General features: G+C 39.9%; 1 protein-coding gene across 3 annotated transcripts in view; it reads right to left on the bottom strand.

Annotated features, from left to right (window-relative positions):
• The window catches only part of mast4 (microtubule associated serine/threonine kinase family member 4), a 97,818-nt gene that overhangs the window by 74,865 nt on the left and 5,752 nt on the right, over positions 1-17,201 (bottom strand). For all 3 annotated transcript variants that reach the window (XM_035667661.1, XM_035667662.1, XM_035667663.1), the window contains exon 2: positions 5,526-5,679. In XM_035667661.1, the coding sequence (XP_035523554.1) occupies positions 5,526-5,679 (154 nt within the window). The remainder of the gene's footprint in view (positions 1-5,525; positions 5,680-17,201) is intronic.

Below are 17,201 nucleotides of genomic sequence, written 5' to 3'. Positions count from 1 at the left end.
ACTTTTTTGAATGACTTTCACTTGCAGTGGAGTATTTTTACATTACATTAATGTATTGGTACTTTTACTTACTGAATACTGTTTCCAACACTGTGCTGTTGTCAACAAGCTTTGTTGTAGTGCTGTAAATTCAAACTACTGACCCCTGACCTGTAATAAGAGGGAGTAAATGAGGAGTACAGGTCAAATGACATACCAGTGCCATAAGATAATCCTAGCTGTCTGCTCTTGTTAGGAGTATAAAGCTGAAGCCCCTGGTTCTGTGCAGCCAGGCAGGATGTCAAAGGGTTAAATTAGGCCAGAGGGGGAATAAGCCCATTAAAAGATCACTGACAATCCCAACATTATATAATCAAAGCACCAGCCCCAGCAAAGTCTGATGAAAGTAAGTCAATGGATCTGCCTACAAGTTGTAATAACAAAAGGAGAATCCGTGTTCAGCTCCCATGACCCGCAGCTAGATGGCACTAACTGCTGCTTTCTGTCATTCATCCACTTTCATCTGCCCTCTAAAATCTCAGCACACCAAGGCAAGACAAAGATTAAAGCGTAACATAAGCAGCCTCAGTATCTGAATGAGCAGATCTTATTGCACCACTGGCACTCCGCGGTTCCAAAAATAATTCTTAGAAGTGTTGTCATCTTTTATACACATGTGTATATTTCCATTTCCTGTTCAAGTAAACACTCGAGGAGACAGACAGAGTAGAGGATTAACAATCTTGGCACAGTGAGGGAAGGGAAGATAAGTACTGTGCTCAAAACATAAAGGGGATATCTCATGTTCGTATGGCCTAAAGCAGGTATTTCTTTTAAACTGCAGAAGGCCGGTTTGCAAATTCACTCTCCTGCTAATGGACAAATTTCAAATACTATTGCTGACTATTGACACATGCAAGTGAATTTGCACCTAATTTTTTCCCAAAACAAAGAGTAAATCTGAGAGTAACGTAAAATGCATGGTGGTAACAAAGGTAACATGCTTCGCTTCAACAACAGTTCCTCTTATTCCTTATTCCTCTTATTTTGTGGTTTGTACATTTTAAAATTCCAGTGTGTCCCCATCTGTAACGCAACAGTACAGAGAAATCTTTTGTGTACTTACCATGAAAAGATTAAGGGCCCAAATAAAGGGAAATGAGAGCAGCTTCATAAATGTATGGCGGCCACCGGTGACTCGTTTGCCCAGTGATCTTGGTTGTACAGTGGACTGGGGAGCTCCAGAGGCCCTTATACAATTCCCTCCATGATTAATATTCTCAATCTCAAAAACTTACTAATGTTAATATAAATGTGAAAAATAATACAATTTCATTATTTAAAAAAAAAATAGCATGTGGGATTTAGTGGCATCAAGGGGTGTAGTTGCAGATTACGACCCCCTCAGCTCACCCTCCTGTCATATCTAGAGCCAGAAGAGGACCTGCTTCCTCTGTAGATAAAAACATCATTATAATGTAATAAAAAAACGATTCTTACTTTCAGGTGATTATACACTAATGAAAACATATATATGCATATTATATTCCATTTCTACCAATAGATCCTCCTAATGTTACACACTGGACCTTTAACACTGCCCCTGTTAATTTCAGCCATAACTCGTGTCTTCTTTCTTGCAGATGACACACATTACAAAGTAATGTGCAATAAAATCTTTTTAAAGAGGATCTAAAACACTGATGACAGACGCTGTTTTTCTTGCAATTTTCTCTTCAATTGCAGACAAAATTATACAGCTCATTTCTGGACCTCAGCAAGGAGACTTCTACATAATAAATAGAGAACATTATCAGCCCAGTTATCAGCCCAGTTAGTAAAATCAAGAGAACTGAAGAGAGACCAAACAGGATGAGGAGGGAAAATTGAGGTCCTTCCTTCCTTACCGGCAAATGTTTTCCTCACTAGAGTCCATCACATCCCGGCATAAAGGAAATTTCTCTTCAGCCGCTAGTCAACACTTTTAGAAAGGGAGGGATCAGGGGATATGGGTAGATGAGTTCAGCTGGGTTTTTTTTTTTTATATTCTGCGTAGGTGTTTGCAAGGTCAGACCACTCTGTTCCCAACCTTGTGCAGATGCCCTCGTTTCAAGCCCATCTCTCCTGCATGAATCATGATGTGAAATATAAACGAACAAATCAAAAGTCTCTGCACACACTGTCACTGTTCTACTGGGCTTTATTCAGCTGGACATTTGACATAAAAGGTATCTCTGGCAAGGTCATCTATGCTCCCTGTTATACTCCCCAAAGGCTAAACAGGGCTCTTGCTTTTCCCGGCAAGTTATGCTAACTCAGACAACTGCCCTCAGATACATAGATTTGTCTTTAAGCTTAATAATTTTATAATAAATTATTGTCTGTTATTTATAACGTTAAAAAACATTTTGCCTTTTGAACCATTCAATGGCCTTCCAAAACAGTATGTGCTCTCAGGTTCTGTGCAAGCACAAACTAGCTATACTGCAACAACAAACTAAGTTATGTTAAAATAATTTCAAGGAAGAAAACCCAATCTCTATTAAACCGTATCTTAAATTAGAAACAAAGACTTTAACAGAACAATCAAGTTAATGGAAGTTGACTTGTGTCAGGGTAATGTTTGTTTATCCATCTTGTTTCTATGTAGACCCATTAGGAAAGGGTAATGCATTCATTCAAAGCTAAACCTGATGAAAGCACAATCTTTCATTGACTGTGAAAAGGTCAACATTTTAATCAGTGAGGTGAAAGTCCTCCATATATATCTCACGAGGAAAACTAAGCTGCTCAAAGACAATCAGCCTGGGGTCTTCCAAAGTTCTAAATGGAAGCAAACAAAGCTGCAGTCAAAGCAGAAGCATTTCTGTCTTTGTTCAGAGATAAGAATTTATCCATGCATCATGTGAGCCGGACACCCACTCCCCTTTCCAGAGGCAGAATCAAACTATACACTTAACTGTTATATTATCTTGTCTTGTTGTATGCGTATCTCTTGGAAACTGCATATGAACTGTATGTGCAGTATGTTCTTGAGAAATCATATAGTAATTCCAACTAGAAATACTAAATCTGGTCAAGTAGTTTGTATTCTCCAAGTCTGCTGCAGGATTTGCTACTGACCTACAAACTTAAATCACAAATCCTCACACACTGAATTTTACAATTCTAAGGGGATCACTTTCTGCTGACTTTCCACATTCTCCACCCCAGCAGCATTTCACATTTCATTACAGGAGAGCACACACAAAATTCAGTCCTATTAACAGTAAATCAAGTAAGTAATAAGTTTGTTAGCTTATGCATTCTTCATTACTTCCAGAGACTACATGTGGCTATAGAAATTTAAAACCTTTAAAATCACATTTCACCCTGCAGTCCACACCTAGTGAATAGCTGAGAGGACTGTATAAAGTGCAAAGGGCATGAGCAGAGGGAAAAAAACAACCTACAAAACCAGAACATAACAACTTCCACACTCAAACTCCCATAACTGCTTTTCACATTTGATTCAAATACTGCTAAATCCTCATTGGTGCTCCAAAGTATGTGACGTCATCTTTTTTTTAACGGTTTCCCGCCCTACACTGACAAAACGGTGTGAGAAGACAAGAAATCTCTCGTGTGAAATAATCCAAACTGTTCCTTACTTTGGCAGAAAAGTGTGTGTCCCTGTATTACCCAATCGTTTATGGTGAGAAGCCAATAGTGAAAATATGTTTTCAAGGCCTTTAAATCTCTATCAAATGTTGGATGGAAATACATTATCTTCTGAACTTGAAATGACACCTTGATGCTTTACAAGTCTGGAGGGCAGCCAGTGGGGACATTTTGGTCACATCTCTGCTGTTTATTGGCTTTATCAAACTTTAACTCTGATACACTTTTGAATGATGTCCTGCCAAGTGTGACTTTGTCATTGTTGCATTCCTCTTCCCAGAGCCAGTTTAAAAGGGACAGATGGTGTGTGCTTATCACTACTTGCTGCAACCGAAAACATTCTTACATTTGTAGAGTTTTGTATGTTTTTATTTCAAAGCATGTCCTTGGGAATTATTTTCTCCACAAACGCAGGAAATACTGAAAACTGTTCACATCAGGGTCTGCTGGATTATCCTGATTATTCGGAGTAACCAGTGCAGCTTGAAATAAATGTTTCAAGTCATTTTTCACTGCTCTGAACTCCACAAATGAAATTCCACTCACCCCCATTGTACTGGGATGGTGGCAAAAAGTCTGAGATCTAAAACAAAAACAGAAAATATCTCCATGGCTGGATATCACTGAATGTGAAATGAAAAACATGTTTTTGAGTTCTGAGAAATTACTCTTCAGACACATTAAGGGGTATTAATTTCCCATTAAGGGGCATCCATGTATTCTAAAAGTGATAGATGGCCATTGGTTTGTGGCCATTAATGTGATAAGGATTAACATAAACCATTTTTCTCCCTCGGGCGTCGACCACTACAATAAATCTTCAAGCTTTGGGAAAAAGTGAAGGTGAAGGTGAGGGAGTTTCAGGAAGGAGGGGAAAATGATGAAGTGACCTGATGAGTGACTTTTGGAGACAGGATATGGGATTAATGTATGGTTACCTACAGTAGCCGTGTTTCCATCCAAATGTCTCGCAAATTTAAAGCAATGTTCAAGTAAATCGGTAAAAGAAAAAGCGAATGAATGCTTGTTTTGATCCACTGCCAATATTTAAATATTAACAGTTGAGGTAAGCAGTCACTGGCACAAAATCTGCAGTCGGAAAAACAGTTGAAGAGGGCAGAAAAAGACGACGTAATCAAAAGAGTGCCAGTAGAACCTCAAACTGTGAAAAATAATGCTGAAAGCATGATGGAAATATGACATTTCTGTTTGTTTCATGTATTAATTCATGTGAGGAAGGTCAGATCTGTGTGGAGCGGATCATGGATGTATTAAAGAGATGAGGAGACTGTCAATAGAAACAGCTGATCAGAGTTAAAAGTGTTTCCATCTCCCATTAAGCACATTAACACTTTTTTGAAAAGGCAAAAAACACATCGTGCATAAAAACCTTTGTGAACGTTTTTTCAAGTCTTTTCATTTCCATCAGAGGTTTATATTATGATACTTCAAAATATGTCAATGGAAACATGGCTACTGAGATTAGTACAGTAATGACAAATCAGTACAAAGCAGGCTAGCACAGTTAACCTATGCACTGTCCTCCCAAGTTGCATAAAAGACTAAATCGATCCCATTTTACATAAATCTAATCAATCACGGTAACTGTGGCCATTTAAGACCACATACAGTGAAGCGCTTATTTTTATACATATAAAATGTGTGTGCCACGTTTGAAGATTGATTTACAATTGCATGGGAAATTAAGAACACATGGATCTTGAAAAAAAAAGGCAGCTGTTATAGTAGCAACTTTCCAAACCCCAAAGGAGAACATACCAACAAACACAGTGGTGTGGCGTCAGTTATTTATAAATGCATCAATCTGACAAAACCAGCCCAAATACTAGAACCTAAAATGGGAAGAACACACATGCAATTATTACCTGTGAGACCACCTCCTAGGCTCCTTCTTCGAACATATTTTCCATCGTCACTGAGATGTCGCATAAATTTGAGAGCAGGATTCAATCCATGAGTCAGCTCGGGGTTACTGGACTTCCTGAGGGATGTGGAAGGAGGGTAGAGGATGTTGTCCAACTAGAGGAAAACAGAGGTCAGACGGTTAGAAAACCCTATTATAACCATTTAGGGATGGGGTCCACATATTCCAAAAATAAACTGTTTCGTCTTTCTTGCTTTGTTTTTGTGTTTGTTTTTGGAAACCTGTATGCTGCAAACCAATATACCACCACTAAACAACGAAAAAGGAACTGGGAAGCCAGTTGTTAACAGGGTTAATGTTATAGTTTATCAGGCCTATAGTACACACTGAAGTTACAATTATGAATAATGAAAAACAATACGTTTTGGCTTTGCCTTGTCTACTTACTTTTGGCATCACAGTATTTGAGTAAATTACACACTTCTCTCACACTCTCTTCTGGAAGTCCAAAGTGATGTCATACAGCCTTGTCAGTCATGGCAATGGAAAACATTTATACTTAAAAAACATGTTTACCAGTGATCAGAAATAAATGTGAACCCAGCACCTTGTGTTCATTCAACACATTTTAGACTGGTCTAACAGTAGAGTAGAGTGGTTCCTGTTTGTACTGTCTGCTGTTTCACATTAAAAGCTGTCGAATGGTGAACCAGCACGGTGCTTTTATTGTGAAGAAGTTATAGGAAATCCATCTATTATCTTTATCCACTTATTGCAGTGGGCTGGAGCCGATCCCAGCTGACATTGGGCGAGGGGCCCTGGACGGGTTGCCAGTTCATCACAGTGCTGACGCACAGATTCAAACAACCATTCACACTCACATTCACTATGGGCAATTTAGAGTCATCAATTAACCCATTGACCTGCATGTTTTTGGACTGTGGGAGGAAGCTGGAGCACCCAGAGGAAACCCACAGACACTGGGTGAACATGCAAACCCCAGCCAGCGGTCTTGTTCGAACGCAGAAGGCCACAGTGCTAACTAATGCAACGTGCTGCCCAGTTCTAGAAAAGGACAAGTGTTTATCACAGAGTTAGTGGAGCTTCATTAACTCTTCTTCAATAAAAACAGGTCTAATCAACTGTATATGGACTTATCCTGGGATATTTGGTCAGGAGATCAGTATTAAATACTAGGGATGGGCGTATCGATATATCGATACTCACACGCTACTCATTTGGCATCGATTTCCTTAAACATCGATATCAACTAACAAATAAGAATTGGGGGTGCATGCATCACTTTCAACTGTTTTTGATAGCTTACTTCAATTACTATGTGCCGAGTCACCCCCGTACCTGGCGGCGTATTGAGCTGGCCCGTGTCACGTGACAAGGAAACTATATGAGCTTCAAACGTGCGACTCATCCGGCCCAGTCTTCAGCTGTCACTATCATAAAGACAATAAAAATCCCCACAAAATACTTAAAAATAAATAAATAAATGTAACAAATTTCTACTAACTCTGTTATTACTGTTCTGTTATCTGTTATGTGCTTTACAAAGTTAATGTTAAACATCTCTCTTGTTTCTGCTCTTTGTTACTTCAGTGAAAGGGTACGGTATTGTATCGAGTCCTAAAAGTGTGGTATCACCCATCCCTATTAAATACTACAGGGAGGAACAGTACAAACAGAAACAGCTACAGTGAGCTGAGAAGGGCCGCAGGGGACAGGCTCGTACTATGGTTTGTAACTAGCACACCTCCAGCACGCCATCAAGGTAAACAACTTTTCATTCCTGTGCAGTGTATTGGAAAAACACTCAATGGCAAACGTTGAATTCTTCCAGAACGCAAACACTGTCTGATGGGGTGAAGTGAGGTAAGAGCTGCGGATTCTCTGTCGTCCATATTTGATTTAAAAAAGGTCTTTATTTGCACAGAATTCACACCTAATTAGTCTGACTAATTTCGTTAGAGTGTAAGGTTTATGCAGTTAAGTCTATCTGAAGTCTGACTATTAGTTTGATCTAAGCAGTAGTCAGTAGAGTTCCTTTATTAAAAAATCTAGGGAAACAAATTCATAATATGATGATCATATGATGTACATTATGATGAGAAATAAAGCTGCCAATCTATAAACCTCAGACAACCCTAAGGGGAGGATTCTCTCATTTTCTAGGAAGGGGATTTCCAGGGTGTTCTCCAAATAATGTTCAGCTCATAGCACCAAATGCACCTCATGAGTCAGTTTTTCATTCCAAGAATACACACCCATGGCTGTTTTGGACAATCGGGATCCAAGAAACAGGCATCCCGAACTCAAAAACATATATCCATACAATTCTAGTGAGAAAAGTAAATTAAGAACAGAACTAGGAATATAGATGCTCACACAATGCAAATATACTACATTACACAGGACAACAGGTTGCACCAGACTATTCTCAGGAGATAATGACCTTGCAAGAAGCTCAGACCACATAACAATGCCCGGTGGCGAGGAAGAGGCCCTCCCTGAGAATACAAAGTTATACATGGCTCAGAGTACTCTGTGGAAGGAAATACCCTCAGCTTTTTCTATGGGATGATTCATGATCTCATAGCTATTAAGGACAACTGAGACCAATTCTTTGTAGGTTGGCCTGACCTCAGTGATTGCAGAAATGTAGAGCAAGAGTGATACAGCAAAAACCCGGGACAAACAACAATGCTCTTCTAAATGTTTCTGCTGAAATCATTATCATGGTCCCACCTATGGATGGAACTGTATGCAGTAAAGTTGATCTTTAGTCATCAGTTCTGAAAACAATAACTTGAAATCTAATAGTCATGTTGCAGTTGATTGTTTGCAGCTCTGCCTTAAGCACACACAGATACTGTAGAATAAAGATCTCATTACTCCTGACATGCCAGAGGTCTGCAACGGCGTTGTTCATCGTTTGTGTGAAACATACATTATAAAGACTGGAGGTAACATTTGTGTGTATTAACTGCAAGAAGAGTTATTATTACTGAGCGTATATACAATTCTCTGTCTGAAGCATAGCAGTGGTACTGACACACACACACACACACACAGGAGGAGAGGAAAAGAAACAGGGCACTAGCATTAGCAGAATGGTGGAGCATGCATTATCTCTTAGCTATGTCTAAACACAGACATCAAGTGTATTTCCATTGAGGCGGCACATACACCACAGGACATGGTCACATTTCATGTAGAATGGACAGTTTAAATGTCCCTTATGTGTCTGCAGAGGACATGTGTTTTATTATATAACCTCATGCTCTGCTGAGAGTACAATAATAAAAGAGGACCGAATGAAAACGTTCCATCCGTGCAGAGCACTGTAATAGACGATCAGGCCAAGCAGAAAAATGTTGAAAGTGAGAAGGAAGTGAACTTTTCAAACGTCATTTCCTCAGTAGTAGTTCAAATAGAGGAATGTATGCATTGCAAAATTCCCTTGCAACAGAGTTTGTTAAAACAGTATTGTATTACAATGAATTAATTGTCTTAAATTAAATTGCCTTTCTTGGACGCTGTAGCCAGTATGGTTAGGTTCAATAAATACAAGCTGAGTCACACACCCACCCCTTAATATTTAGCCAATAATCACTGTTGAGGATGAGATGTAGAGCTGTGATAGCCAAATGTTCATGTGTCTCTTCTGTTTCAAATTTTCACTAAAAAACAGAATTGAACAAGCAAACCTCTCCATCAGTGTTTAACCAGTGTGACTAAATGATTCAATTTACTCATTTCGTACTGAATATTATGGAATTCAATGATTGTTATGTTGTGCAAATGCTTGCAGCTGATCTGTTTTGCAACCACTGGTTTCCTGTCTTATTGCTCTTCCAAAGAACAGCAGTTCAGTCATATCATCAGCTCAGGATTGTGTTGCACCAGCTGAACACATAAATCCATCACTAAGTTTATATGTCCTTTCTAAGTTCTCAGAAAGCAGTAGCTACATCAAAGTGATTTATTCTGTTCAACGACTGTAGTTCTGTATTTAGCTCCAGTCGGGAGATGTGTGCAAGCAGTGAGTTGGATACACACCACACGCTTTTTCAGTGTAATAAATAAACAAATCTGCCACATTGGTATAAACACAAGCAAAATAGCGGTCACAAATGCTTCTTTTGCAAACCTGCGTTGTGTTGAGTGTGCACTGTGCTACTGGGATACTTTAATTTACATAATTTGGATCAAACCAGGTCAGATGAGTCGACTATATCTCACGACAGGTCAGATACTAGCAAGCTAACATTAGTTTGGTCAGTTGGTTCAGTTAGCAAACAACAGCTACACTTGGCTGTAATATTTGTAGATACTGAGTAATAGTTCATTACACTAGTTTGTGTGTTGCAACTCAAATTATTTCAGTGACGTGTGAATCTCCACTTAAACACTCGCTAAACAAAGTCTGAACTCTCACGAACCACTGGTGCATCTGTCCCCAGGTGTTTAAAGGCAAATACATTCAGAATAATCACAATAAAATAAGGAACGGACAGGCGGTTATGTCATGTTAGAGCAAACAGATAATAACCAAGCAATGCCTCCGTAAGCAGCTTAGAGTTATGCTGTGAAATAATCATCCAGGCGCATTGTTTAAAGCCAGAAGCATCTGGCAACGTTCTCAGAACAGGTCATTATGACCTTAACGCTTCAACACCACGGACCGCAACGATACACGGTGCATGTGCGATGACCTGATGGAGGTCTGTAGCTCTATTCAATGACTGTGTTCGCTGCCTTTTACAAACGTACTGCATTTCTCAACTTATTTCAGCTTCCGTTGCCTTTCATCATCTTTCCTTCAAGGCTGTTCAGAGAGAACTCTTTTGCAGTATTTCCATTATTGGCCTTTTGTGTTTGGATTACTGCATACATGTAACAATGAGGTAACACAACAGAAGCAAAGTTTCTCTTCTGTTTTGTTAGGTTGTTTCACAGGGAGATCAGAGAAGATTTAATATCACCGGAAGATGACTTTTAACATATAGAAGGAAGTAAGATAATCAGTATCTTGCTATCTGAGCACTGGGTTAAAGTCTGAAGTTTAGAGGCGTTTGATCTGACATTTGCTTTTCACTAGACTACGCAAACATGCAAAATCAATTAATCAATATTTTAAAAAGTGAGAAATAGGGCTACTTCAGGAGAAGTACGTGCTACAGAGCACGCTTTTTCCATCCACTGGCAGAGACCATTCGGCTTATTCTTACTGCCTGCTTAGAAGAACTACTAAGGCAGCATCGAGTACAATCTGACAATGTTAAACCCAACACATAACAAACAAACTTAACTGTATAAGCCTTGTAATCCTTGTAACCTTGTGCCTCCACCATCCTGACTCGGTTGATGCACCAAAACAGAAATTTGAGCCAGTGAAAACTGAGGAGGGCTGCCAAGGCTGGGCAAAGTTTCACCTGATTATTGGGTCGGCTGAGCTTATCAGCCAATTATAAATGATCATCTGGATAATCAGTAAAGCCATATTTCCTGCTCCATGCATCTGAATTAAACCGTATTGTAAGACGGCTGACAGTGAGCTCTGTTATTAAAGGATATCAGTCAAATTTCTGCTGGTCCAAAACACCTGCATTGATTTTAAGAGTGGGTGTCAGCCCTTTAAATGCCTCTTTGATTACATGTAAAGCATTGCAGTAAGCCAATTTAAATTTGCTCTGTGTGTGCACAGCGGGTAGCACACACGTAGCACACACGTTGCAGTGTTGGCAGCAGCCAGTGCCCTTTCACCTACCATTCCTCTCTCCCTGCAGCAGTGAGCCACGCACAGCTCCTGAAAGCCAGATCAAACCTGACCTGCCCCTCCTTCCTCCATCCTCTTTCCACCCTCAGCTTCACACACAGTGGACAGTACCAACAATCCTTTGTTGTCAAAGCAAAGAACAGACAGCAAACAAGTGAAACAAAGGTGGTGGACTGCACAACACGCAATGTCGGTTGGGTTTACCAGCTGAGAGATGAGGCAACCTAACCTGTGTGGAATGTGTGGCAAACAGAGACTTTATTTCTATATAGTAGTGTGTTGTTACACCATTATAATTCCTATTGAGAATATTGACTCTAATGTCTAATGCAAGCAACCTCCTGTACATTGATTGTACGTAAGATATCACAATCTGGCATCCTGATACCCCTGTGGTCTATAATACTGTGTTAACCACAATATCCGTTTAGCTTGAAGCTAAACACCCCCCTACTTTAATAATTCCTGTCACTTAAAAAATGCATTAAAACAAAATAAAAAACAAACATTATACTAACATCTTGCTCTTTAGCTGCTAAATGCTCCACTATGTTCAACAGCTGCTCTCTAGCTGTGTAGGTCTGCTGTTTGGTGCTGAGCAGGTAGTGCACAGTGGGGTGAGGGAGGGGGGGTTGCGCTGAACACAGCTGCCTGCTGCAGTTGAAAACAACACTATGATAGTGGTGAGAGGGAACCAAACAGTAAAGCTGAGGGCCAGACAGCTAAACAATAAACTGAAACTCACTATAAAGCTCAGTAAAGCCGAGGAGAGCTGCAGATTTGATTATAGTAGCATTAATAATCACTTACTTTAGATAACTTTAGGCCGCCAGTGAAATGTTGCAATGATGCAATAAAAGGCTGTTATTAAAAGAACCAGTGGAAATAAGGAAAAGAGCCAAGCACATGAAAAAAAAGCAAATGAATGTGCAAGAGAAAGTATGAGAAAACAAATAAATCAGAAAAAAAGTAAATATACTATCTGGCAACAGTCAGCACATCACTAAGGCTGTAATGCACAGAGGCAACGGTTCCAGCACACTGTGGATTAGACTGATGCTGGTGCAAAAAGCAGAGCAAACACTCAGTAGAGGTTTTACTCCTACTGTCGACCTTTACCAGTCAAGACTAAAAACATTCGAAGGCGGGGGAAAGACACTGGTATACAGAGAAGAGACACTCTTTCTACACTGGTCCGGTACATACACAAGCATACACAGCTACCAAAACAGAGGACACAGCAGCAGGAAGAATTGTATATCCTACACAGCCAAATGCAAAGATGAAAGAGCAGAAAAAGCAAAGCACAGGGACATTGTCCACAAGGTCAAGTAATAAATACTCCAATAGTCAGAGCCAAAGAAAACTCTGTGGTATTTACATACTTGTATGCGGCCTATGCTGCTGGACCACTAGGATTGGCTATGAAAACAACAGAAGTGCAAGCACATAAAGAGCAATTTCAATGTTTCTGCTGCCACTTCTGTGAACAATATATTATGGTACACCTCACTACCATGGTTCTGCGTTACAAAGGTGGAGAGAGTTGAGTCATGATTTCCACATTAAAAAAATTAATCCAAAGCAGTTGTACAAAGGGAGAATTAGCAACCGTATTCACACCCTAGGATATTAATTCCCTTTGAAGGATTTGTGGGGAAGTGTTGTTTATCATTTCACTGAGATGGATGAAAGGAACCTTTTACAAGTGGTAACACATTGTTATTAGTGTCTTTCATTGGTTGCTAAGACACAATGAGCAGGCATTTACTGTAAAAAAACAGGAAGTGAGATCCCATACATCAAGAGGCATTACACCTTACCCTCTTTCCAGTCATCGCTGTCCTTTGTTTCACTCATCGCTCTCCCTGCCATTGTTTCTCTAGCCTTTACAAATTCACTTACTGTAAAATTCTAACACGTTTGCAGAGAGATGAATCTATTAATACACCAACCCTTAAACTAGTCTGAGCACAGCTGCTCGATTTTTCTCATTTCAAGCCGACGGCCATCAAAATTAAAGCTGTTGCTGGCTACTACCACGAGTTGGTTGAAAACTCCAGCAGTTTTTTTTTTTAATGCTTCCAGCGGACTCATTTTAAACAAGAATGTTGTGAAAGGGGTCATAGGTGTGCCCTGGATGCTACATATTTGATATTCTGCAAAAAGACAGAGGTTACAGCTCCAAAAATAACATCCTCACCAGCTGATGTTGGATGTGAACGTGTTCTTGTGTCACAGTGTAGAGCTAGTTGGTCCTAGTATTGCAAGTATGATGAGAAAAAAGATCAGACTTATTTTGTTCTAACATAACTGTTTGGCTGCTTAGCTTACATACTTGTTTGTATTTTTCAAACTGTATTTCACACACGAGGTGCGTTTGGCAAATGTACGGTTACTCTAGTAATGAGTTTGTCTGGACTTGATGGAGTGTAAACTTCCCTAAATCAGAGCAATCAGAGTTGAGGTGCATTCATTAAATGTAAACACATAACCGCGCTGTTCGGAGGAGAGAATTAGCAGACTAACAGTCAGTTAGTTGAAGAAAGACATAAGAGCAGGATAAACACTGACGTTTTGAGTAGCCTGCATGCCTCCTGAAACAAACACATATAATGTCGTGGTCACTCCATGCAGCGCTTACATCTTTGTGAACTGTGCTCAGTGAACTCTCGAGATGTTCACCACTGTTTTTCTCAGGGTCAATTGCAGTAGAGCAAACGATGTTCTGGTCGACCTCATCACCCAACATCTGTCTACTTCAACTCTCCCCGAATTCCAGTCTGGCCTGGTCTCTCTTCCCTCGCTCTCTGCACTGAGGATCTCAATGTTTACTCATGAGGAAAACAGAACTCTTTAAAGTCTCACGGCTCAAATCTAAATAGCTCTCTAATCAGAACTCTCCACAGGCTACTTGGCATTTCAGTCACCCAATAAAGACTGTTTTTTCCCTTACATTGACACTGTCCCTTCATTTGTCAAATCTTCAGCTTTGAGTATTTGAACTCTGTGTGCTGTCACGGGGGAATTCAGTTTCCTGTGTTGACATGATCCAACGTTGAGAAAATACAGCAGTTCTTTCCAATTTCATACAACTGACCATGGTGAGTTTTAAGGTCTTCAGCATGTAAAGAATTAAACCATGGATTATTTCTTCCACTGAGGAAGTCATGTTTTCCTGCATATTAGCACATTGCCTCAGAAAGTGAATGTATGCATTCCATAAGATGTGGTGATCTGATGGGCCGTAGGGCAGGGAACAACTGATTACATTTTGGTCATGATGAGCATCTGGGATTTCCGCCGTGAAAAAATACTAGAACAAGTGGAGTGTGTCCATAGAGAGTCTCTAAAAGAGCTGTGTGACGATCACTAGGGTTGTTTTTGTGTCTCTGATTTAACCATGATACTGAGACAAACAGGGTTTTTTTTTTTCCTTCACAGCAATCTCATTTGAGCTGAACTGGTGCAAACAGCTTATTTTTGCAAGACAAATTTCCCCAGATTCAGCCCAGAATCTGTTTTATTTCTGCAGTATCGGTAACAAGAACATTTTCAAGAATTATCTTGTTGTTTTGCTTGCAACTGGTAGACTATTTGTTTGCCTTAATAATCTGCTCAACTTATCTTGCATTGCTAAGTTTGATCTAGTTGATGGTACCTTTACTGCAGGCTGTACTTTAATTACACTCCTACACAGTGTTAACACTTAATACATGAATTAAAGCACACTACAGTGTAATTGCAAGCACATATAAACTTACCCACTTCTCACAGTGTGTGCTCATAATGTGCCATAGATAAAATAATCTATGGTGACATATGTACGTAAGCATGTAAGTATGTTCATTCAGAAGGAATTGAAACACAAAAACAAAAAAGTATGATTTAAAAAATACATTACAGAATATGACAGGAAGTTTATATAGTCCCATTTTGCAGATATAATCAGCAGCAGCAACTGTTGGAGTCTCTTACCTTCCTTCCCTCCGATGATGTGCACTCACCCGGAGGTAAATTCCGACCTAACGACATTTTGTTTAGGTACCAACAGATTTAAGCTCCTGTATCACTTCGAACGTTCAGTCATCACAGACAGTGTTGAGTAAACCCAGACGTGCATACAAAGGACAGGAAAGAAGAGTCAAAAATCAAAGATGGATACTGCAAAGACAGTCCAACGTAGGAGTGAAAAGAGTCTTAACCAGATTGTGTTAATCCTCTTAACCACAAAGCATACAGTGACACTGGATGTCCCTCTAATCACCCTGACTGGCTGCCTGCTTAAGTAAATGGCTGCTTATTTAGGGGCACGCCACAGGAGCAGAACCCTTGTACAGAGAAGGAGTTAAACATTGTCAAACAGAAGCAAATATTTAGAAGTGAGCACTGATGCAATGTGCGACAGCTGCTCTTCCAACTCTGGGGGACAGGGCTTCATAGAACAAACCAAAAAAGATGATGTTAAAAAAAAAGATTGAGGCGGATAGTATGAAACGAGATAAACGTCAACAGCTTGAATTTGGATGCTTTAAAATTAGGGATTCAATTAGGAAACTGACAAATCACCAAGTTCCCATTGTGTGCTACACTGACCCTACATCAGTGCAAGATGAAATGAACACTGACATCATTGTGAACCACCTTGTGAGTCAATGTTTTCTTGTATTATACACAGCACTGCCACACCCAGCAGCACGCACAGCTCATCCTCAGTAGTTTGCTTTAGGCTATTAAATACTACTTGTCTATTCTTGTCCCCAAAATACTCTGTCTTTAAAAAAAACTCCACTCCAAGCATCTAAACATCATGACCTAGACATTAACAGCTTATAGACATTAAACTGATGAATATGCATTTCCTGACTTCCAGTCAGACAGCAGTTTCAGTAACGTATAAAAAAAATAAACTCTAACTACTGTTAGTAGTCAGGTCTATTGCAGAACATGAACAAACACAGCCAAGATCAATGGCCCTGTTGAACCCTAAAACTGTTTACAATGTTCACTGAGGCACTTTGGTACAGTGTACAACTGGTCTGATCCTAAAGGGGTAATCTTCTCTATTAGTATACACTTCCATATAGTTCCGTAACTCCTGTTATATACCCTGGATCCTATACTTCCCACAATGCAACCTGTTAGACCCTCCCTGACTGAGAAGTTCCCACATCTTTTTTGGATTTGTATGTCTTTATTTGTTAGTGACAAAGCAGTAGTAGTTTGAAGACAGGTAATGCGCTCCACCACATGAGCCACTGGACGCCCATTTCCACATCACACCTCCAGTGTGCAACAGGCCTTCTGTTACAGATCTGAAGCCTCAAGCCCGAGCACATTTTTTGAAAGCTCCTCCAGAGTGACACAACATTATGTAACTGTTGGAGTGCCCCTTTAACAACACTACTACTACTTGCACACAAACACATTTGTTCTTCAGACCAAGAAGAAGCCTTCAAGAATATAGTAGAAAATGTCATTCATCAGTGCACTAAATAGCATTTAGTGCACTGTGTAAGACGAAGTGGATGTTAGATATTTTAATAATGGGGATTCAACTGTTGGCCAGCTGCTGCCTTGAAACCAATTCTAGGAAGAATTACTTCCCTTCAAGCTGTCAGATTTATTCCAACAATGACACATATTGTTTGGTGGTGATGCTCTGGAACAAATCTGTGGTGCTCTACAGAGCAGGCGTTTGAGTCGCAATTTAAAGTTGTGTGTCTCACCCGCATCCAACAGAACAGATCCATGCTTTTACGCTTCAAATCTTCTGTTTCACACATGTAATGTTTGGGATTGTTTATTGGGCTCTGTGTGCTGTCAAAACAACAGGGACCTAGAGAAGGTTGGTCACACCTGTGAAATTACACACACACACACACA

The sequence above is a fragment of the Morone saxatilis genome, unplaced genomic scaffold (assembly GCF_004916995.1).
Source record: "Morone saxatilis isolate NCDOM2014 unplaced genomic scaffold, NCSU_SB_2.0 Contig21, whole genome shotgun sequence".
Classification (NCBI taxonomy): Eukaryota; Metazoa; Chordata; class Actinopteri; family Moronidae; genus Morone; species Morone saxatilis.
This window is presented reverse-complemented; position numbering and strand designations above follow the sequence as displayed.